The 19,456-nt window shown below is 32.2% G+C and overlaps 1 protein-coding gene across 22 annotated transcripts in view; it reads left to right on the top strand.

The window, feature by feature from the left end:
• The window catches only part of MIA2 (MIA SH3 domain ER export factor 2), an 86,205-nt gene that overhangs the window by 56,999 nt on the left and 9,750 nt on the right, over positions 1-19,456 (top strand). For 14 of the 22 annotated variants that reach the window (XM_081047832.1, XM_081047821.1, XM_081047841.1 and 11 more), the window contains 6 exons: positions 755-815; positions 1,405-1,440; positions 4,827-4,894; positions 6,110-6,192; positions 7,833-7,961; positions 11,530-11,688. In XM_081047832.1, coding sequence (XP_080903958.1) covers positions 755-815; positions 1,405-1,440; positions 4,827-4,894; positions 6,110-6,192; positions 7,833-7,961; positions 11,530-11,688 — 536 coding nt within the window. The remainder of the gene's footprint in view (positions 1-754; positions 816-1,404; positions 1,441-4,826; positions 4,895-6,109; positions 6,193-7,832; positions 7,962-11,529; positions 11,689-19,456) is intronic. The other 8 variants (XM_081047831.1, XM_081047830.1, XM_081047834.1 and 5 more) reach the window with 1 other exon arrangement.

The following is a 19,456-nucleotide window of genomic DNA, read 5'->3' as shown; positions in this document are numbered from 1 at the left end:
TGCCCCCTAAAAAGAAGAGTTAAAGATCCACAATTAAAGTTCTGAAGTGTTTATAAGACTATAAGTCTGTCAGCAGCATACTGAATAGTTGTGATACTTCATTTTACATTAGGAAGAGTAGCTTGAGTTTCATCCAGAATAAAGAATTATCTTGTTAGTCTTATGAAAGTAACAAGTAACATTTTATTTCACACGTATTAATTCCCTAGAATTCTATTAAGATTACAGACATCTGAATAAATCTTCCGAGGTCATACTTCTTAAAAATAAAAATAAGGGGCGGCCGGTTAGCTCAGTTGGTTAGAGCGTGGTGCTCTTACAACAAGGTTGTCGGTTTGATCCCCACATGGGCCACTGTGAGCTGCACCCTCCACAACTAGATTGAAACAACTACTTGTCTTGGAGCTGATGGGTCCTGGAAAAACACACTTAAATAAATAAAAGTTTAAGAAAAAATAAAATAAGAAAAAATAAAAATGAACCAATGTACCATATAAATCTTTGTATGACCTTTGGTTTAGGTAAACCCAGCTAGTATTACTTTTGAAGCTTAATTAATACTAAAATTGTATCAGGAAAAAAATATATTTTAGAATCTCTTAAAGGTGGTTAACACGTAGAGTTCTAGTGTGTGTTTTTTTTCCACATGAAACATAGCACTTTGGGTGCTTTAATTAGTATTTTCAGTAGAGACAGTGTGCTCTGTCATTTCTAAGTATATGTTAATAGTAGAATAATTATTTCTTTCCTGTAGAAAGCGAGCCAAAGATCTTGAAGAAGAATTGGAGAAAACCGTCCATTCTTATCAAGGGCAGGTATGTGTGTGTGTGTGTGTGTGTGTGTGTGTATGTGTGTGTGTTTGTGTTTTTTTGTGTGTATAATTTAAAACAATTCTGACTTGTTTGAATTGATATATGTATTTTGATGCAGGAGTAGATAGTTACTTGACTACTTGTGTATCTATCTCTCTTGTGGTTTTGTATGTGGCGGAGGAACATTTCTAGGGAGTCAGAGATTCTGGGAAAAGAGATCTTGTTTGAAGTTGCCATGTCTTCTGCTTTGGGAATGTGGATTGGATAAATAAATAACCTATCAGCATTGGGGTCGCATATTCAGTCAGGCTGGTTGTCTCTTAATTGGCAACTCATATTGTTGTTGTAGTTGATTATTGCATAAAATAGAAATTTACTACACAAAAATTTTAGTTGTCTTTACATTCAGTTTTGCTTTAAAAGTATAATAGAGTGGATCATGTGTATATGAAAATTTGCTTTAAAATGTTACTGACTTCAGAGATGCTTGAGATATTTTTGAGTGTATAAGTTATATACAAAATCATGGTGATAGATGTGCATGCTTACGTATGAGAAAAATAGTTACCAGTATCATAATTTTCTTTTTCAGATTATGTCCCATGAGAAAAAAGCACATGATAATTGGGTAAGGATTAAATTCTCTGAAGCTCTTTTATCAAATTGTTCTTTTTCCTAATTTAAAAGAGCAAGGTAAAAGATACTTTTACACTGAAAATAAAGGTAGTATTTTAAAAAAATTATTTTCTTTTACTATGTTTTTTATGAGCTAAATACTTTGTTACTAAATACTTTGCAGTTATTCATAAAATCTGTTTTTTCTTCTCTGCTTTCAGCACATTGCATCTTTGTAAGGAGTTTGTACTCTCTCTAGGGGAGGTGGTGTAATGTGGTGTAATGTTCGTGGATTTATTGTTTCAGGGCACTGGATTACCACTAATTACTGCAGACAAATCACTTAAAATTCTCGGGCCTGTTTACTCATCTGTAAAATAGTGGCATCGGACTAAGTGATACCTAAAGAAAGTCCTTTCAAGTTCTGAAAGTTCTAAAAAAATCTAAAAATTCTGGTACCTGATTCTCAGTATTGAATTACTTGATAAACATTAAGAAAAAGACCATCATGAGAAATGGCATATCAGTACTCCAGAGGAGCTGTGTAATGAAATCATAAAGATGCATATTTTGAGCGATTATAAAAGCGATCCCTCTAATACGTAGAACTGCTGTAATAGCCAGCCTGTGGAGGACTTGTCCCAGGCATCTTTAAGGGCTGACAGTTTGCACAGTGGGTGAATACATGGGGTCTGGAGTCGGCCTGTTGTGGGTGGTATCCTGGCTTCATCACCTATTCCTTACCGATAAAATAACTTCATTGAGTTATCGTAATGATTAAGTAAGGTGATTCTTGTAAGGTATTTAGCCAGGTGTCTGACACATAGTAAGCACTCAGTAAATGTTAACTGTTACTATTGTTGTTATACTGAAGCTTGGAAGATATTTCTTAGGCATGGATGTTTTTTGGAGTGGAGATTCCAGCTTAGGGTGAGAAATTAGATATATTGAATGTCAAGGTCCTTTCCAGATTCTGAGATTTTGTATGTTCTGCATTGAGAGTTCATGTGAAGATTTGTTATTGAATTAAGCTGGGCTTGGATATGAACTTAGTCTTTTTCACCACTCCTCATCACTTTCTAAATATAAATACTCATATGTTGATTATTTTTTAAAGATGGATAGGAATTGATGTTTATTAATATCTCTCATGTTCTAGGCACTGTACCTAAAGGCATTTTATATGTATTACTCATTCAGTCCACACTGTAACTCTGTGTAGAGGTATAATAATTCAAGTTTTACAGATGAGGAAATAGCCCAAGGTCACATAATTAGTGGAGATTGAAATGTTAACCTTTTAAATTCCAAGTCTTGTGTTTTTCTGTTACTTTACTTTGAACTTCTTAGTAAATAATGACACTGACTTTAAAATATGTCTCAAAATGAAGATATTTTTCATATTTTATAAAACTAATACATACTCATTAAACAAATGTTTGGACCATATAGAAAGATACAAAGAAGTAATCAGTATTATTTTCATTTATTCCATACTTTTTTGAATGCATTTAGACATAAAAGCACATAAATATTTAAAAAAATGGAATCATATTATATATAGTGTTTTTTACCTGTTTACTTAATAGATCAGATATTTTTCTTTGAATGTTTCATAATTTATATAAACCTTTTCCTTTTGCTAAACCTTTAGTTTGTTTCCATTTTTTTACCCTTATAAATAATTTCACAATTTCAGTTGTTATTTTATCTACTGAGCATTTCTCTGCTCCATCCTGTGAGATTTAATCTTTGCTTTTGAACTCACAGAGTACTTTATTTATTTGTGTCCTATGGCAAGTACTATGCTCATTTATATTTGTCCTTAACACAGGTTAAGCTTCTAAAGATAGGGACTATTTCTTTTTCCTTAGCATCTGTACTAATGGAATGTTTTTTGCATATAGTAAGTATTCACTATCTGAATACAGTGTTTCAGAATACATTGTGGTCATTCACTGAAATTATAGTTTTATCTAGCCTTTGGGTGTAAGCTTTTCAAAAGTCTGTAGTCATTTGCCATCAGTTTGTTTTTATATTTTTTTTGTTGTAAGTATATCATTAACACATACTATCCTATAATCATAGTAGAACTTTCTTTTGTCTGATTGCTGTACATTTTTTGTGCCTTAAGGGTACATGTGTTATACTATGTAGAAAATATTTAGAAGTGATTTTGTGTCTACATTGTTAAAAGTTAAATGAATTGGCATTTTATTAACTAAAATTTTTGTGGTGTAATTTTTTTATTTGTTAGTACAAAATTGATTACGATTGTATACTGGAAAAGGATTTACACATGGAATCCTTTTAATAATGAGTGCTAAAATGTATACAATTAAGCTATATTTTAAGCTATATTATGCTATTAAGCTATATGCAAATATATTAAGCTATTATGCAATTAAGCTATATGTTAAGCTATATTTTTTTGTGAATATTTACATAATTTATTCTTTGCCAGTTAAAGTCAGTTCTCATGTAGTTCATAACTTTAAGTGAGCACAGTGATAGTATAGTTCTTTTACTTGTAAAAAGTTATGGTTATAGACTGAGTTGATTTGCCTATCGTGTGATAGATACATTAGCCCTAGAATTCCATGAGTTCAGCTGGTCTGATGTTCCACATACACTGCTGCTTCTAATCTGGAGAATCCACAGAATGACTAGGAAACGTGCAGGAGTCTATATAGGTTTAACCTTTGACCACAACTATTTGGGAATATTGCATGTTCTTAGTAATTATTATAAGTGTAAGCTTTGTTTTCTATAACACAAATTCTGATTTCTAACCTTTTATTTTACTAAATAAAAGTGTCACTAAACAAATGTAAAAGACTATAAAAATATTATTGCATATAGTGCCGTGTACTTAGTAGACTTGCAGTATGCTCTGATTATATTCAGCCATTTAAAAAAATGGCCTTTACTGGCATGCTGTGAAGCTGTTTTAGACCTTTATGGTTTCACAGAATTACAGTGATTCTTTCCAGAGATGGTTACCTTGTTCCATAGCCAGTGCTGCTATGCATAATGATCCTGAGTCTCCATTCCCATTACCCTAAGCTTGGGTCCTTAACGTTGCTCTCTTCATTCTATTTGGATATTTACAGCACCAAATAATGCTAATCCTTGACTTCACATCAAGATAACAGCTTTTATTGGCAAGGACATGATTGAACTCCAGCCTTAGGCTCATATCTTCTGGTTACAGGAAACTCATGCCCTTTTAAAATTATTCCCTAAATTAAAATTGTTTTCCATTGAAATTTTCAATTTACAGAAATGGATACTTACTTAAATGACTATGATATTTGTATGCCATCATATTTATGTACATGTATCTTTCATTTTAAGTTTTTTTAAAAAGTATTTGTAAACAATATTACTTTCTTCAAGTTGGCAGCTCGGACTGCTGAAAGAAACCTCAGTGATTTAAAGAAAGAAAATGCTCACAACAGACAAAAGTAAGTATCTTAGGGAGAACACTTTAAAAACTAATTATTACTTTTATTCTTAGTTGTTATTTTATTAATAATACTTTTGTAACGATAAACAAGAAAATTTGCAGTAAATCCAGCATACCTACTAGTAAAATATCTATTAGTTTTACTAGGATTTATTAGAATTTTTCGTTTGAAACACTTGTCTTAGGTCTAACAGAAGGAAACTGTTCACTGATTCTTTTGTAAAAAGTGTAACAAAACTCAAGAGAAACAAAACAGGGTAGGTAGAGGGAGACTTTATGGGATGGAAAAAGAAAAGATGACTCTCTCTGACATAGTAATTCTCAGATTATCAGCATCTTTTAATGGGTTAATGGGATAGAATAAATGTTTATTATTTCTTGTATCCCCTGGTTTTAATGTATCGAGTAGCATTACTTTATAATAATAAAATGAAAAGGAAAATAAAAGTGTACAATGCACAGGTGAAGGGAAGAGTAAGTGCTTTTCTGTGAGGATTGTAACATTCTTCCCAGAGTGTTGTAATTTCTTGCAAGAATGTACTATTAACATTATCCAATATTAGTTTTAGTCTTCTTGGTTGCCTTTTCTATTCAGAAATTAAAACCAAATGATGAAATATTTTATTTCAGTTCTAATGGTCAAGAACTAGAAATAAGATTCTTTTAAAATAGCACATTTCTAAGATAAAAAGTTTCTAAGATAAAAAAATTGTAGCATGAGTTTAATTGGATTCCAATTTTATGTTATGGTTGGATATGGGTAACATTACAATGGGAAATATACATGACTTAGAGACAGGAGTCCAGTGTTTTAATCCTGGCACTTTCATTTTGAATAAATCATTTAAACTCCTAGCCTCAGTTTCTTTAGTTGAAAAATGATAGACTTGTACTGGTTGACGTTGGAGGACCCTTCTGTTTTTAAAATTTGGATTGTGTGATATTGTACTTTGTAGCCTGATTTTGAAGACAAAACAATTACAAACCTCAACAAAATATCACTATCACTAGGCAAAGAAAAACTAGTTATCCTAAAATAAGTAGTGGGGGATATAGAAAGGCATTTTGGCCAGAATAATTGTAAAGGGTATGTTTCTTCTATGCAGATATTGAGAAAGTGAAGAGTAGCTTGTACTTGATAGTCTCATTTTTCTTGAAATGTGGGTGCTTCTTTTGGACAAGTAACTTAGAGATGTTTGTTCTTTATTTGCAGATTAACTGAAACAGAGTTTAAATTTGAACTTTTAGAAAAAGATCCTTATGCACTTGATGTTCCAAATACAGCATTTGGCAGAGGTAGTCTTTTTTTTTTTAACTTCTCATTAAAAAAAAAAAAAATATATATATATATATATATCACATACAGTTTTTATTAGTATAAACTTAACACTGTTATTTATAAGCATTTTAGATTTTTGAGCTAGAGTTCTAATCTCTCACACTCTCCCAAGTTTCTGAGTTGTGTTTCCCTAGCTCTACTGTAAATAATTGCTTCCTCTCTTTCTCAGTGGGGTTTATAAAATGATGTATATTTAGTACCTTGAGCTTTTTGAAAATTATAGTGCTCGGCACAGTGTAAGGTACTCATTAATTATTTTGGGGGAGAATGAATAAGGAGTGCTTAAATAGAATAGCATTGTGACTGCTTACATAGTAACTATTCTTTGGTATTAGCTTAAATTATAAAAATGAAAATTAAAACAGTTGGTTTTTAATTACCTAAATATATTAATTAAAAGGAGGGAAATCCTGAGTAATCTGAGTTTTGATTGTTTTAATACCCCCAAAAGACACCTCTTCTTTGGAAGATGTATTTAATATTTCTGTTAACTAATAAATGAGTTAGCATCTTTGATGATCTCATACTATTTCAAATAGTTTAAAATTTTCAAAATAATTTTGTTTGAATTAGAATTAAGTTTCTGAGGCAGTGAAAATAAACCTATCTTTATATAGGTAGAATCCCATTATAGTAACCTTTGAAAAATTACAAAAATCATCTTTGAGAGTCCAGTTTCATTAAAATGAAATTCTATTTCTACGTTTTAAAGATATCAGATTATCATGAATTTCAAATAGTAAAAAAATTAGGAGAGGGAGGAACTATACAGAAAGAATTTTTGTCTGAAATTAATGCAGAAGTCTCAGGGAGGGAGGGTAAATAATGCTTTGATCTTTTGTTGTAACTACATTTGAATATTATATGAACTACATAATAAAATTTAGCATATTTTAAAAGTGTTATTTTGATGGTATATAAGTTTGTTTTTTGATGTAGATTTTTGATTTTCTGAGGCATAACCATTATTTGGGAATGGTGAAGTTTATAAAATGATAGGGCTCTTGCTCATATGGTTTATAGATAAAGTAATAATTTTTTATGAATTAGTATATGTAACCTGACTTTTCACTGGTAATGAATTAAAAGTAATTTCTGATGCCTTAGAGTATTTTATGCTTTTCATATTCCGAAGCTTTACTCAAACAATTCATGGCCCAACACAGGCCATCAGGTCCTGATTTAAACTGAGCCCTTCCATATTACAACCCTCACCAGCTGAAATATCAAGAAGCGTACTGCCGTTAAAAACCAAACCAAACCAAACCTTCATGCCCCCCAAATCTTATAACCCCCCAAATATCATCAGTATCCTTTGGTTAATACTTCATGGTTATATGTGTATATTAATTATCAAGAGAATAATGTTTTTATTGACTAAAATATGCATTTGGTAGACAGACTTTATGGAACATAGCGTTCCCTATTTAATTCTGTTCCATGTTAGCAAAACCCAAGGCATAGTTGATGATCAGGACATGGATTAAACTTAAATTGGCAATAGGATGACCTGGTGGTAATTGTTGAAATGGGATTCTAATCTATAGTGTAGCTAATTGAAACTATGAATTTAAATATGCTGTTTTAATTATTCCAGAGCATTCCCCATATGGTCCCTCACCATTGGGTCGACCTTCATCTGAAACGAGAGCTTTTCTCTCCCCTCCAACTTTGTTGGAGGGTCCACTCAGACTCTCACCTTTGCTTCCAGGGGGAGGAGGAAGAGGTATATTGTTTAAACATCTTTATTACTCTATATTTCTTCCTTACTTTACATTTTCATCTCAACTTATCTTTAAAACGATCTTTAAAATAATCCTTTGGAAAATACAGGCATTCCTTGCACTTATTTTGTGGGGTAGTTTTTTTTGGAAATTAAGACATCTAATTTTAATATTTTTCTCTTAGATACAGTATTATAATACATTTTGGTCAAGCACTTATTGTGTATCTTTTTAAAATCATATTTTGACTTCTTAAAAACTATATATTATACTACAAAATATAAAAGTTTATAAAGATTACCCAAAATAACAATATACTATAGCATAAAATTGTATTTTAATGAAACATTATTAGAATGTAGAGTTTTAAAATCTTTGTTACTTCATTATCATGATCTTATTCTAGAAAATCAAAGTAAAGGACCTTTTTTTCAAATTGATGAATTCAGAATTGCTTTTTTGTGGGTAGTTTTCATGGGAACCTTAAATGAGACCTAAATCATTTCTTAATACTTTGAGAAACCAACTTAAGATTGTCTGCCTGTTTGTGTTTTGGAAAAACCAACTTTGAAAAACCAACCTAAGATTGTTACCCGTTTGTGTTTTTGAGAATTTCCTGAGCTACTTTAAGACTAATCATTAGCTGTTGGTTTTTCTGCATTTACTGGATTAGCTCTCACCCTGCTGTTACCTATGTACCTGGAGTTTTCCTCTTTTGATCTATTACCATACTTTGTTCACTCTGTCAAGTTGCTTTAAAATTTTCCCTTAAATTGTGGCAAAATTCAAAGAGAGAGAGCCCTGTCTATTCCAAAATCAAAAGTCTTAGGTTTTTAGCCCCACGTCTGTTTTATAAAAGCTGAGAGCACTTTTCACCAATATTACATCTCTGTTCCCCATTTTTATCAGTAATTTTAGCATATTGAATCTGAGAGGAACAAAAAGTAATGAGACCAAATAAAACAAACTAAACCTAACATACCAAACCTCAAATATTCACATGGATATTACCCATTGAAGTAGCCTCTCAGAGAGAGTGTGTACTGCCCTGTTGAAGCTGTCATTATTTTAAATATCTTTAGAACTTTTTCTTTGGAATTGCCTTCAAGAGTATGAAAAACAATAAATTTTCCTCCTTTATGTTCGTGAGATATTCTCTCTTTTCCCGTTTCTTTCCCCATCCTCAGTTTGCTAAACTTAGCACTGGTCCTTCCCAGTACCACAGTTGATTCGGCCAACAGCCTGGTGACACTTTTATTGGCTTTGAATTGAAAGTTCCAGGGAAAGGGATTGAGTTGCAGACTGACACTTGGAATCCTAGGAGAGCTTTTTTTTTTAAATACTCTAGTAAGGGGACTAATTCTGAAATACACATGTGCACTGCAAATGCCCTAAATCCATTCCCCCACCTCCCCAATTTTTTGCCTTGACCTACAGCAAGAAATAGATTTTATATCATCATATTACATACTAATATAAATATAAATGATACCAGTTACACAAAATAGTACTTACACTGATTAAGACTAAATTAATTTCATATACCAAAATGGGTTGTAGCCAGCAGTCTGAAAAACAGTGCCCTAGAAATAAGGGTATAATTGGCTATCTTGTGAATCACTGAACTTGAATGACATAAGTCAAGGATTGCTTGTAGTCAATTGAATATTTGGAATAAAAATAAAAATTATCTTTGATTTCTCCTCTCCTATTTAAATTACTTTCCTTTCCTTTATAATTACTTTCAAGATAATATGTGTCTAGGTTATTTGCAAAGGTGTTTACATGTTAGAAAAGCTACAGCGGTTTTAGGTAAGTAATCAGCTGGTGCTAAAAGACTTGCTTTGAACTGAAAGTTTCTGTGATCCACCAAAGAAGGATGACTAGTACCCTTCCTTTTCCTTTTATGCCCTTTTTAAATTTGAAAGTTTGGATGAGATGTATGTTTGAATAAAATTGAGTATAAGGACAATAATTTCTTTTTAGAGTAAATTGTATATAATATTTGGTCTGAGTGAAAAATTTTAACCTTTAGCCCTTTCAAGTTTGTAATTTTTCACTTGGTAGTCAGTCTTGACTACCTGTACTTGGCCTGTACTTGGTCTTCTGGAAGTAAGCTGTCAGAAAGTGAATATCTCCTTAAAGAACTGTGCTTCACTTGAGATGAATTTAGCGTAATTGACTCTTGCACATTTCTTACCAATTTTCTTCTTTCCCAGCCTTTTTTTCCCTAATGGGCTGATTAGAAGGATGAACAAGCTAGAAAGAAAGATTTGGGGAGTTTAATAGAATGTGCAACTAAAAGGAAAAGAGCTGACCTTCTAACATAAAAGTCAGTTTACCTCTTGACTCTACAAAAGAGAGCAGATAGAAAAAAATTTTAGAAGATAACTACATATTTTTTTAAAAAATGCTTAAACTGATTTGCACAAATTGCCAAGGAAAGGTCAAATTATTTTTTGTTCCCTCTTTTTAAAGGAGATACTGAAATATGGGAAGCATTTTAGAAAGATTTCTATTAAAAAATGTTTTTTTTTTTAAAAGCTGTCCCTTGAAAGGAACAAGCTTTTGTTTTCTGGGCCGTATAATTTGGAGAAGACCTCGTTTACTCCTCAAAGATGGACAAATGCGGTATTAATATTGAGATTTAGTGTTAAAATTTTTTTTTGTATTTGTCTTTTCTATTTACATTGAATAGGGTTTATTAATTGAGGTACTACCCTTTCTGGAGTCATCAGAAGGGACTTTTAAAGTGATTCCCCTTCTTTTTTATTGTAAGCATAACAAATTTTCATATCCAAGTGACTATTACTTTGCTTGAAGTGTTTGTACCAGTGGTCCTATTGCTGCTGAAACTCTTGGTAGACTTGCCTTCAGAGCTATGAGCTCTTTTTGACGGTGAATTTGATATATAGAAATTGCTGAAAGCCATTTATAGCCAAATTTATCTGATGGCATAAAGTTTGTAATCAGACTGGTTGAAATCATTTTTGGGCAGAAGTAGGGAGTCATATTACAACATTGAGATGCAGTTTCTTGAGTGGCTCTAACGTTAATCTGAGTACATTTCCAAAAGAGTTTTTCTGAAAACATACTTGAAGTAGTCACAGAATTATTGAAATATGTGTATTGCCCCTAAGATGGCTGTTTTAAAGGAATCATGCTGATTTTGACTACTGGCATATTAGTTTAAGCAACAAAAACTTCATTTTATAACTATTTTATTACACCTGGTTTAGAAATCTTTACTTTGCAATTTACTTTCTACATTTACTTTTCAAACATGATTTATAATTTGCAGTTTAACTACTGATTTTATGTGTAACACAATTATGGTAATATTTAAAAACAAATTTTGTAGTGTTTGTTTATGCATGTGGCAGAATTGTCCTAGAAATGGCTTTGGTGGGATAGTTACAAGACTGGGTCTTAGGAAAACTTCATTGGAATCTGACTGTTTTCACTTTTAAAAATGTGTCTGGAATTGGGTGATAGGTCTTATAGTACTTTTTTAATAGGTCTTATAGTACTTTTTTAGATAAAACAATTGTATTTTTTTTCTTTAATTAGGCTCCAGAGGCCCAGGGAATCCTCTAGATCATCAAATTACCAATGAAAGAGGAGAACCAAACTGTGACAGGTTAACTGATCCTCACCGAGCACCTTCTGACACTGGGTCCATTTCACCTCCATGGGAACAGGATCGTAGAATGATGATCCCTCCATCAGGTGTGGAAAGAGTATAGTTATTATTTATATTTGAAAGGCAACCAGTGTGTGCAACATACAGCAATGGAAGAAAAGAGTACATGGGTGCCCTGTATTAAGAAAAACCATGATATTATGTATTAGAACATAATAACAACACAAATTTCCAAACTAAGTGAGGGTAATTGTTCACATTACAGAAAGCTGTTTTACGCCCACTCTCTTCCCCCTGCCCCCGTGGAATACCTTTATTGTTTTTGTTGCTTATGGAAGATACATGTTTATTTTGGAAAATCTAAACAATAAAGAAATATGTAATTAGAAAAGTGAAAAAATCCCCCTTATCATCTTAGCATGCCCTTCCCAGAATTATATCTTTCAGGAATTTTTCTTTTTTGGTATGCATTCATAAACATAAATATACAAATTCCTTCATCATTTTTGTGCAATTACACTATCCACTCTCTTTTAATTATCTTTTTTATTGAATAATGTATCTTAGATATCTTGCCAAACTAAATATATTTACCAGAAGAATCACAGCAGAATATCCTGAAATAATGCAATTACTAGTCTCATAATAGCCCCTACTCTCCCAAGGTCCCTACTCTCCCAAGGAAGGTATTTCAAATTATTTATGTAGTTTGCTCACTTTTATTTATGCCCCTTATTTCAGGGACATTGTTATGTGAAGTTAGCTATGCCTGCTTTGAAAAATTAGTTACATTTAAAACCATGTACTATTTCATATTTTTTCCTGAGAACCTGGAGAGGAAAGAATATTATGGTAAACTTTAATTCCAAGAGTTAGCCTTTGCTGTGGTAGTACGTGTCTGTTCTGAAAAGTGATGGCTCCTTATACTGTGGCTTCTCCTGTGTTTGATATCACTAAAGATAGAAACTTGTGTTACTTTTATTCACAACACCTACAACAGTGCCAGGTACATAGTATATGCTCAGTAAATATTTGTTGAATGAATACCCAAATAATTCTGAGAAAGCTGAGTATTTTTTCTTATTGTTTTTATGTTTAGATATATATATATGAGGTGACTGACAAACTTAACATCTTGGAAAGGGGTGGCATAGAACATCTCTGAAAGATTCCTTCTTGACCTTTAACATTAATTTAAAAGCTGTGATTAAAAATAAAGATGAATACAGTACAGCCCTTGTCCCAAGGGACTTTATTGTAAGATTTCGGCAGGTATCATGTCTCTACATCTGTGTAGAGGACTTTCCTTTAGAGAATGCAGAAGTTATTAGCACCAAGAGTCTCTGTCATACTTTGTCTTCCTAAAGTATCATCTAGTGTAGTGTTCTCAAACTTGGCTTATCATCAGAAATAACCTAGGGAACTTGAAGAAAAATGCAGATATATGGGTCCAACCTCAGATCAGACTTTCTGAGCATGAACTCAGGAGGTGAGGCCTGTATTTCTAAAAAACTCCATAAAGGTTCTGAGGAAAAGTTAAATTGAAAAACCACAAATCTGTCCATAGCTCTTAATATATGGAGAAGGGCACTGAGTCATGAAATAGATTAACTGGCAATCTTGGGTTAAAATAGTTAGCTAGGAGAATAGTTCAGGCTAGAACTCAGAGATCAATGACTTTGTATTGTTGTTCATTTCATCAAACTAGAAAATATTTTACATGTCTTTTAAAATTTGTCTGAAACTTGTAATTTTTCATACCTTTTGATATTGTCTCCCAGATCCCTGAGTTTTTTTTTCATTTTGTTTCCAAATTTTTTCTCTTTCCTTATTTGGCTAAATAACTTCTGTTAATCTATCTTCAAGTTTACTGACTCTTCCCTCTGTCATCTCCATTCTGCTATCAAGCCCATCCAATAAAAGTTTTATTTATTTATTTATTTTTAATTCAAAAGCTATTTATTAGACATTCAACCTGTAAACAAAAATTCTAAATTATTTCACAGAAGAACACAAGTATGAACCTGCATCAAAATGGAAGTGCTTGGGAATCACTTAGAGTCTATTTAAGGTCTATGCTCATTTCCTTATTCTAACCCGTATTAAAGGATCAATGATAAATCAATGGATTAAATAATTAAGTCAGATCAACCAGATGAGCTCTAACTGGTCCTATAATTAAACTCAAGTCAGCTGTTATTTGATGTAAAAGTTTTATTTTAGATAATACATTTTTCAGTTCGAGAATTTCTGTTTGCTTGTTTTTTATTATAGTTTTGATTTCTCTGCTGAGATTTCTTATTTTTTAATTCATTATAAACTTTTTAATCCTCACTGAGCATAATTTTATAATAGCTGCTTTAAAGTCTTTGTATGATCATTCTAACATCAGGGTCATTTTGAGGATAGCCTCTATTGATTGTTTTTTCCTTTAAGCCTGGGTCACATTTTCCTGTTTCTTGCTATTTAGAGTAATTTTGGATTCAAAACATTGTGAAGATTCTGCATTCTACTATATTTCTCTGAAAAGGGTTATTGGTTTTGTTTTACAACACAGGTTGGTCAAATTATAGACTTTCTTTCCTGAGTGGGCAGCAGCTCAAATATCAGTTCAGTTTTTAGCCTCTTCTGAAAACTGCTTAAGTTTGTCTCACACGTGGGTCATAGATGTGGGCAGAAAACTCGGAATTTTGAGTTCTTCTCTGACTTCCTTGGGCTCTGTCATTTAGTTTTTGAATCCAGAAAGTTCTGTGAGTTTTGACCGTTCTGTGTTGCATCTTGACCCTGGATTTCCTTAAGGCTACACTATAAAAATGGAAAACTCACCTCATGATGGTCCCTTCTTCCCAGTTCCTACTTGTTTACCAAATCTGCCTACTTTTTTTCATGAGTAAGAGCCTTCAGGTAGTTATTTTTTGTGTATTGACCAGAGTTACTATATGTGGGAGGGTTAGTCTATTATGAATGTAATGGAACCTAGTATCCATTACTTTAAAAGTCTGACTGAAAATTCAAAATTGTGAGCTTCTAAATTGATATCTTCATAGATGATACCTATCGTATTCGTTTTATAGTGTGTCTCCAAATAATGTACCTGATTCATTCGGTTTGACACAAGAGTCACTTATGTCCATTGTAATCTCAATGAAATAGTAATTCTACAGACAAAGCAAAGGAATTTTACATACTGTTCAGAACTTTATGGTTGAGTTGCATTAAATGTCTCCTGAGGTTCTAGAACGTACATAGTTTGAATTGGAGTAATGTTGATGAATGCATTTAGCTATTAGCCCTAGTCTCACCAAGAGTAAATTTATAAAAACATTCTGTTTGCTCTTGGTGCTTCTCTGTCCCATCTACATAGTCACTGAGCAGGTTTCTGGGTTGCTTCTTTTATTTTGTATTACAGTTAGCTAATTGGTAAATTAGAGTACTGAACAAGGAATGAGGAGACTTGGGTTTTTATCTTGTCTTTACCATTAATTTCTTGTGTAATCTTGAGCATTTCCTTTTGCCTGTCACTGTTTTCTCAGCTATAAAATAAGGACTTAACGTAAAATACAGGGGTAGTGATAATCTAAAGTAATCCCATTTCTGATGGAATGGGCACTGAACAAGGTTAAGTCACATTGGTTAAATTTTTGTTGCAGTTTAGTATTTATTAAGAATTTATAATGGGTTGGTTATTTCCAAAACATATTCCTGTTAAAATTCTTACTCTGATTGCTATATGACATATTAGTATTAACAACTTATATTATGCATCAAAAACATCTTTTCTGCTAAAATTGTAAAGATTTCTAGCTAAATTCATAAGTAAAAATAAACTGAAAACTGTCACTTGATTTGAATGCTAATTATACATGTATACTCAAATTGTGAAAAAAATCAAGTTATATGCTTAAGAATACTTGCACTTTTCTGTATGTGTACTGCATCCAATAAGGGTTTTTTCACTTGATTTTAAAACAAAGAGAGTCACAGAGTAATCTGTGACTCCCTTTTTTCACTTTCTCCCTTCTTACTTTTACTATTTTTACTGTAATGAAATAGCTTTTTATTACATTTACAAATTATTACATAATCAAAATCATCTTGTAACCTACAACTATATTGGAACTTCAAAAATAGGAAAATTAGCAATAACCTTAAAGAAATAAATAAAAACTGCAGTTGAACCATGGTCCCCTCCTGACACATGTAACACTTATTTTAGAAGTTGTCTTTGTAAGCATGAATTTGTTAGAAAAACATTCCAGTTTTGTTTTGCATAGGTCATGGCTATTTTTCAGTTTGCTTTCCAGTTCAGTGATTTGTCAGATACAGGTTCATGTCCAGATAAAAAACTCTTTCATCCTAGGAAATAACTATAGTTTAGTATTTATCGGCCAAGTTAAGTTTGTAGAAGTTAATAAAAACATTTTTTAAGGCTGTGCCCAAATGCAAAGAATAGTTGGAATTCAGAAAAACACACGTGTCAGAAAGGTTGAAATTAGTCAGTGTATCTTTCCAATGTTTTATTTATTCCTATTGCTAGTTAGAGATATGAGCTGCATTCCTAACATTCATACCAAGCTTCTACATTTCTGAGCTTAAGACCTACATTGAAATATTAATTTTTGGTCCACTGATTTTTCTTAGCCCGCTTTAGGTTTAGATATATTCCACTTTGCTAGATACTTCAGAAACAAGCTGCTTGAGTTCAGTGTGATCTGTCTCTCTCTCTCTCTCTCTCTCTCTCTCTCTCTATCGATATCTGTAGTTCTGTTTTCACAAATTTATACAGAAGGGGAGTGATTATAGTTTTGAAATGATTTAAATGGGACCTATAATGTGGGTACTGAATGTATTGCTAGCCCTTCAATGGGAAAGATTTTCGTTCGATTTAAGTTCAGTTTCCATTTCCTTAGGAAAGGAAGCCCTATCTGACCTTTCTGACTAGCTTAAGTCCCCTTGTTATGTGCTTTTAAAGCACTTTGTAACGCTCCTTCTTGTGTTATATTATGCAGTATTATCAGGGCTCATGAAGAGTCCTGCTTCCCACTAATGATTGTGTCTTTTAAGATTTTTCTTAAATTTTAAAATATTTTAGTTTAAAACACTTATGTTAAATATAATATGACAACTAACATAACTAAGTTTCTGAAGAATATGGATTCTGTAGTTGTTTGAGATTACTTGGAATTTAGTCCCATTATGCATACTATGTAAAATTTATATATTCCCTTAACATCTTAGTACTTAGCAGAAATTTTTAAGATTTTTCACTTCAAATGAGTAAGCAGAAATAATTTAAAATGGTTCCATAATTCCAAGGAATCATTTATTTTTTACACTGTTAAATACTCTGAAGAGGGAAAAAAACTTTCTTACCTTATATAGTCAGAAAAGATATGCTATAACTTGTCTTTTTTTCCTCATTACAGACATTTTTATTGGTTAGAGGATCTATAAGTATATATTATTTTCTTCAAGTCAACATTTTCTCATAATTTTCAGCTGCAGACTCAATGTTCTTATAGACCAATATATGTTTTAGTTATGTTTTCTTCTAAAACTCTGTAGTATATAAATGATTAATAAAGGTTAATATACCAATGTGACTACCATATTAGGATAAGGCTTATTATGCTTTGACATAATTTGTACACCGAATTGATTTGAATAGTTTATAGTGCAGGGTATCTATTCATTTAACATTTTTTTTGATGTGTTTATAACTTAGATTGAATATTGTAGAGCAAGAATGGTTTAGGTGGAAAAACATTTGGACTTGAAGTTAAGAGATATGGTTTCCAGTCTTCACTTTATCTTTTTGTGTGATTTTTGAAACTTGTTTCATCTTTTTGGGCTTCAGACCTTTTATACAGTGAGAGGGTTGAACTAAGTGATTTGTCTAGCTGAGTAATAATAAAATTTAGCCAGGTATTAGCGGTTAATATTGAGATTTTTAAGATAATTTGCAGTAGTTGGAAGACCAAATAATGTATAATGTCAGTAGAACCAAAGGCTATTAATCAGCACTTAAAACTTGTGAATCATTCTTCTCTAAACACAATTAAAAACGACACCTTTTTTAGTTTTTAAAAACTTCTTGCTGGAAGACTTCCCGCTCCAGATCAAACTATAATGTACTCGAATTGATAAATGTTGACACTAGTAAACTGTGATAAGTTATGTAATACCTAGAGCAACTACATACTAAAAAAATCCATTTAAAAAGATACCTTCAAAAACACTATAGATTAGATAAATCAAAATGGAATTCTAAAAAACATCCAAGTAGGGGCCCGCCAGATAGCTCAGTTGGTTAGAGCCTGAGCTCTGAAAACAGGGTTGCACAGAAAGGAATATATAATATTTTTTGTTTAACTTTTCTAATAGCTTTTAAGTAATTGTCTTGTTTTCTTTGCACTTGTTTACAAAGCTGTGCATATTAAGCAATCTTGAAGAGTAGTAATTTCAGCAAGTTTTTAGAAAATCTTAAAATAAGATCTCTTAACTCCCATGTTTAGTAGTCACTAAAACATTTTAAGAGACATGGATATTAAAATATTTTTATGCCTCATATAAACTATATTAACATTTTCCAACAATAGTAACAATTCAAATAAGAAAAGTCATGCTAGAATTTAAATGAAAGCTTTTTGACTGGGGAATGAATTTGCTGAAGTCTTGGCTTTTAGGCTTTTAGCTGATTCTTTTTTTTCTTCTTAAAGATTTTTTTTTTTAATTGGGGAAGGGGAACAGGACTTTATTGGGGAACAGTGTGTACTTCTAGGATTTTTTCCAAGTCAAGTTGTTGTCCTTTCAGTTGTAGTTGTGGAGGGCGCAGCTCAGCTCCAGGTCCAGTTGCCATTGTTAGTTGCAGGGGACACAGCCCACCATCCCTTGCAGGAGTTGAAGAGTGGAACAGGCGGCCTTGTGGCTGAGAACCCACTGGCCCATGTGGGAATCGAACCAGCAGCCTTTGGCGTTAGGAGCATGGAGCTCCAACCGCCTGAGCCACCGCGACCCTTAACTGATTCATGAGAATTGTATTTACAGGGCAGTTACAAATAATTTATAGTGCAGGTATTAATCAGAGTAATGATTCATCACATATAAATGATTATGTGCATGAATTTAACAAGAAAAATATTGTATCTAAGTCATATGAATGTTTTATTGTGGTAGTATTTTAACTTAAAAAAATGAGAAAACCACAGGTAGTTTAATGAAAACAGTTTCAGTTTTTATCATTTTTTTACTATTTGGTATTCTTGATCTCTCAGGGCTCTTGATCTTTCAGTGCTCTAACTTGAATATCCTTGTATTTATCTAGCCATACAGCTCCTTTTCTAACAGGGAGAAGTAATAGAAGATAATAAAGAATATTAATTTTCAGCAAATCTCATGCTATGTAGAATAGACAGATATAAATTAAAGGGGAATTATGTCACTTCCCCTTCTTGTACTTTTCAGAGCTTTAATATTCCTAGTTTTAATTGTTAAAAGAGCAGGGAATATGTATGTGGGTTCTATTATTTTTGTCAGTGCTTATCTTTTACTGATTTGGGAAATAATGTTACGTGAAGAGTAGCAAAGAGACTTAGCAGCTATACCTTGGTGGTATTATCATGAATGAAATCTGGTCTTCAGCTTTGCATGTTTAAAAACTTACTTTGATCCCGTTTTCTTGAAGAGCTGAACAAATAAGAGGCATACACAGCCAAATTGGTAAGGGCAGTTTTAAATTTTACTTTGAGAAACAAAAGCAGGCTAAGCAGATCAAAACACTTTGCATACTTTAGAAGCACAGTTATAGATTTTACTTTACTGGCTCTGATTTGTAGACATTTATACAGACCATTG

Source organism: Rhinolophus hipposideros (genome assembly GCF_964194185.1).
Source record: "Rhinolophus hipposideros genome assembly, chromosome: 5".
In the NCBI taxonomy this organism is placed as follows: domain Eukaryota; kingdom Metazoa; phylum Chordata; class Mammalia; order Chiroptera; family Rhinolophidae; genus Rhinolophus; species Rhinolophus hipposideros.
This window is presented reverse-complemented; position numbering and strand designations above follow the sequence as displayed.